The sequence below is a fragment of the Condylura cristata genome, unplaced genomic scaffold (genome assembly GCF_000260355.1).
Source record: "Condylura cristata isolate star-nosed mole 26May11 unplaced genomic scaffold, ConCri1.0 scaffold00032, whole genome shotgun sequence".
NCBI lineage: Eukaryota > Metazoa > Chordata > Mammalia > Eulipotyphla > Talpidae > Condylura > Condylura cristata.
This window is the reverse complement of record NW_004567133.1, coordinates 9,826,266-9,831,185: the sequence shown is the minus strand read 5'-3', so window position 1 is coordinate 9,831,185 and position 4,920 is coordinate 9,826,266. Positions and strand designations below refer to the sequence as shown.

Below are 4,920 nucleotides of genomic sequence, written 5' to 3'. Positions count from 1 at the left end.
AAAAAAAAATAGGAATGTTTAGGTTCCACTTTAAATAGGATGAGTTTGAGACTGTCTGATTTTGTTTTTTTCAGCTTTGAGAATGTGTTTTGCTGATTTAAATCACTGTCTTTCTGGTCTTGATTTCAATTTCACAGATCTAAGAATTGAGCAATCCTCTCCAAGAGCCCCCTCCTTCACAGTTGAAATTAATATTAAATCTGCATCGAACAAAATGGAAAAAACCAGTCAGCATTGACCTGAAAAGAACCTGGTCATCCAAACAGGTGCAATCCCATCCACAGCAGATTTGGGCAGCAGAACTTTCTGGGTCATTCCTGATTTCCTTCAGGACCCCAGATGTAAGCCATATTGATAAGTATGGCCTGTCTGTATTTCGTCTTTGCAAGCAAGAAGTTTTTGTGGTCAGAGGAAATCTTTCCCTTGGCCTAGATTTTAAATCTGTTTCAAATAAAAATCTTTATTAAAAGAGCAACAGGCAAGTACCACAAATGTTACACAGCTTGAGCAAGTTACAATAAGAGTGAGAAAGAGTAGTGAAGCGAAAAGCCTTGACAGCTTGCAGTCAAGGAGAATGTTAAGATTATTCAGAGGGTGTCCTGGAAATGTTCGTGGCAGTTTCGGCCCTGACATCAATAAAGAAGTTACTTTTCTTTCTTTCTTTCTTTCTTTCTTTTTTAAGATTTTTTTTTAAAGATTTATTTATTTATGCATACAGAAATGGGGTACAGGCCAGAGGTGCAGGGGTGGTGAGGATTCACCACAGCCAGAGGAGGGAGTAGAACAGCTAAAATGACGAAGTACACTGCTAAGGGGAGCGGCGGGTGTGGCAGGAAAGGCCTGCTGCACCATGTGGGCCACCTCCCTGGCCAGGGATCGAACTTGTGCTGAAGCGACTGCTGCCAGCTGCATAGTGTTGTGCTTTAACCCGCCCGTTGTACCACCAGGGAGGGCCAGAAGTTACTTTTCCTATCAAAATAAGAGAACAAATGGGCTCTTCTCTAATACCAGCTGTAAAATGGGCTAATTCCAGATCCTGGCCCCAGGGAGGACTGTGACATGGGTCTGGCCAATCAGATTCCTCCATCCTACCAGACACAGTGTTTGGTTAGTTAAGGGACAGGCATGAAACTGAAGCGGGATTTATCAGTTCTTCCTGATGCTTTCACTAGACCCAATGAGAAAGTGTCACTCTCAACAGCTAACTTTGCTTTATGTGGGAAACAGTCTTTTTTAGAATACAATGAACATAGAAGAAAGTGGAATCACCATGAAGAACACAGAGTCTCAATGACATCAACTGGACCCCTCAATCCAACTTGGACTTCTTGGTTACCGAAGCCCACAGATTCCCTTCCTCGTTGATCCAGATTGAGTCACATTTAAGTCCCTCCGCACTGAGAGATGGTTATCCAAGGGTTAGACACAGAGGCAGCTGAGTCATCAGGCAAAGAGACAAGCCCTTCTTGGAAAAATAAAGCAAAACAATATTTTGCAAGGAAGCAAACCGACATGAAGCATTTTGCAGAATACAATGGAGAGATGCAGATGTTCTAAAGAACAAATCAAACATTGAGCTAGTTCAGAAGCACAGAATAAGAGTCATACACAGAGACACAAATATCCTGATAGTAGAAAACATCTCAAGGCAGAACAAAAACCTGTGAGACACACACCAACCAGCAGGCTAGAAATAATTCCAGAGTTTTCGTGGCTATACCTGGCTAAGAATTCTCTGTGGCACCGTCAAAAGGACAGACATGGTGAGTTTTGTAAGAACTACCCAGTTATGGAGAATGGTTGTGGAAAATGTTAATGCTTAAATTAAGTATTTTCTCTGGTAAATTGTAGGGAGTTTATATTTCAGGGAGTGAACTCAGTAATTTTTTACAAGTCTACTTAAATTTCATGAAGTTTCTATTTAAAATGCTCCTCCAGGCACTTTAATGAATCAGAACCTCACAGGGCTTGCCTTTTATAAGTACCTTGATCAGGTAAAATTGCTACCGTAAGGCTGATTTCTGACTACACGTGATGTATAAGTGTTCTGCACAGACATTGTCCCAAATTCTCCCTTGATGACCTGAGACAGTGGAGACACTTGAGTCTTAGTTACAAATACAGTTTCCAGGACCCAACTCTAAGCCTTTTGGACTTTGGGAGTGAGGCCAAATCTCTGTGTTTTCACGATGCTCCCCAGGATACTCTGATATAGAGCTGGATGGGAATACATGGCCTATAGCTGGAAAGGAAGGGAAAGGAAGGAAGCTAATAGCAAAAGCTGAGAATAATTAACAGCGTACTTCAGCCAAAAATAATATTAAAAAGGACACAATGGAAAAATGATTAACATGTTTGTTCAAAGTAATCTAATAGAGCAGTTGGTCTATGATAAAAATGTTCTCCTTCCCATCAACTTCCAGATTCCCTATACATTAAAAACATAGGTAAGAAAAAGGAAATACACATTAAAATTCACACCCACCTTCTGAGATAAACAATCCATGTCACTCATGTTGTGTTCTAACTGACCCTCTTAAAATGTGAACAAAGAGGACTCAGATTCTTCCTCTCCTACTAGTGGCTCTGAAGCCCACACTTCCTTATAGTATCATGGGAATGACACAGAAAATGGAACTTTCTAGAAGTTCTGAAATTTCTGTTCCCTAGGCTGCTTCTGTGAGGTCACAGACTTTAGTTATCAGGAGTTCCCTGGTAGAAGGAGAGAGAAAGGTAAGCTAGAGAATTCAGGGGTTATACTGGGCTCTGCAGGGCTTACTGCTGCTCCTCCAGTGATGTCCATGTTTCCCTTTGGCTACCTCTGGAAATTTTCCAGGAACATAGCAAGTTCTCTGTAGAGGAGAAATTGAAGCAGAGTTAGATATTAAAACAAAGAATAGGGAGGAAGCTCCGCACCAAAAAAATACCCTTGGTGGCCTGAATTCTTCTCTCTTCTCCTCCCCTGTGTCCTTGGTGGTGCTTGTCGGCAGGCCCAGGAGGCAGTAACCAGGCTTCAGCGTCTGTTGCTAAGGAAGGAGGGGCCTCTGCTGTGCCCAGATGCAAGACTGGGCTTGATTCAGCTCAGTGACCGCTGGTCTTTGCCTTTGAAGGAGCTGGTCATCAGGAAGTGTTGACAGATGGGAGGATGGGTAATGATCCAGGAATGTGGAGGTAAAGGGCAACAAGGGCAGGTGCCTTGGGGGAGGTCTAAATGCATGTAGCATGGCAGCTGAATTCTAGGGCTCTAGGGTTGGACAGCTCAGGGTTCGGCTTCTATCCTTCCTATTGATTAGCTATGACTTGTACCAGTTGTTTCACCTCTTCAAGTGCCTTCTTCAATGAATAGAAGGCAATGAATAGAAGACTACCACACAGAGAGTAGGTATGAATGTTTAAAGAGATAATGTCTTAAAAGAGATATTCGCACTTAGGACAAGGATGGCAACTGATCCCAGTTTGTTTGGGACCTTCTGGATTTTAATCCTGTTAAATCCTGCATCCTGGGAAACCCCTCAGTTCTGGGTAAATTGGCTTTACCAGTTTACTAATATAGAAGTCAGTCTATATATGTTGTGACTAAAACCATTCTTATAATAAATATAGACACACACACATATATTCTCATATACAAATTAATATGCCAGTGCCCAACATTCAAAACATGGGTCACATAGTTTTTGCATTAGATTTTCCTCAAAACTAAATGATGTTCCCATCTGAGGGAAGAGGAAATTGAAGCAGAGACACATAACTTTCCCAAGTTGACATAATTCATGAGTGGAGCTGGTGCAACTTAAGCCCTGTCTTTATGCCTCGAGTCCAGTGCTTTCCCCATGGACCTGTCCAAAGCACAGACATTTCTGAGGTCCTCCCACAAACACTCATATCCTCACATGTTCTGCCACTTCTTTGTTCTTCTTCCTCAAAGTTGGACTCTCCATACTTTCAAAACAACCCTTAGACTCTTCATTATCCTATTTTTCTTTCTACCATAAGGGACATAGACAGTTTGCAGAAGTGTTTGCAATCAAGAAGCCAGTTGCAGAGTTTGAGACCTTAGCTAGAAATGGGTTTTTACAAGGCCTCCTATTATGGGCATGAAATCCTACATGCCACAAAACCAACACATGAAAAACTAGAAAGGGCCAGGCATGGGGCTCATGAACTTCATATCCGTAGGGTGAGTAGGAGCTATGTTGCCGTCTGAAATGCATGTGCTCTATGTTCAAGAACATCAAAGCAGTAATAAGACCTTCCATTTACTAAGCTATTCTTGCTGCTGGCACTAATGAACAAAATCTCTCAACAATACGGAGGATAAATGTCATGATTAGCCCAATGGCTGAGGAAATAGAGACACAGAGAGGTTCAGTAACCTGCCTAGAGTCACTCAGCTGAATCAGTGGCAAAGATTCAAAGTGCTTGTATCTATCTCACTCCATTTTATAGATGAAGCCAAAGTTCAGAGGTAATGCATCCAAGGTCACACTTGAACCCAGAGCCCAGGACTGTTGGCTCCCAGGCCATGGTTTTTACCAGTCTGCTTTATGGCAGTGGGTCTCAACAGGGAGGGCTATGATCCCCAAGGACATATGACAACGTTTGAGGATATTTTTGTTGGTCACTACCCAGGGGAAGAAGAGAATTAGTAGGTTAAGGCCAAGGACATTGCTAAATATCCTATAATTCATTATGGAATCTTGCTCCAAGGCTTTGACCAAATGCCTACTTCTGACCTGAAGACAGAAAATAAAGTATCTGCCAAAACAGAAGGAAATCCTCTTCCCCCTCACCCTCCCACCCCAGGCAGCCTCATATACACCAGCATCATCTGACTTAACTTTCTGTTGGATAATTCCCAAGCCAGGATGTAGGTCCCACGTCCCTCAAACCCCACCCCTACAACTCCTAATATATAGA

General features: G+C 42.4%; 1 protein-coding gene across 1 annotated transcript in view; it reads right to left on the bottom strand.

Annotated features, from left to right (window-relative positions):
- The window catches only part of DNAH3 (dynein, axonemal, heavy chain 3), a 117,096-nt gene extending 114,581 nt beyond the window's left edge, over positions 1-2,515 (bottom strand). The window contains 1 exon segment of the mRNA XM_012731794.1: positions 2,486-2,515. Within this exon segment, the coding sequence (XP_012587248.1) occupies positions 2,486-2,515 (30 nt within the window).
- Positions 2,516-4,920: the final 2,405 nt, after the last annotated feature.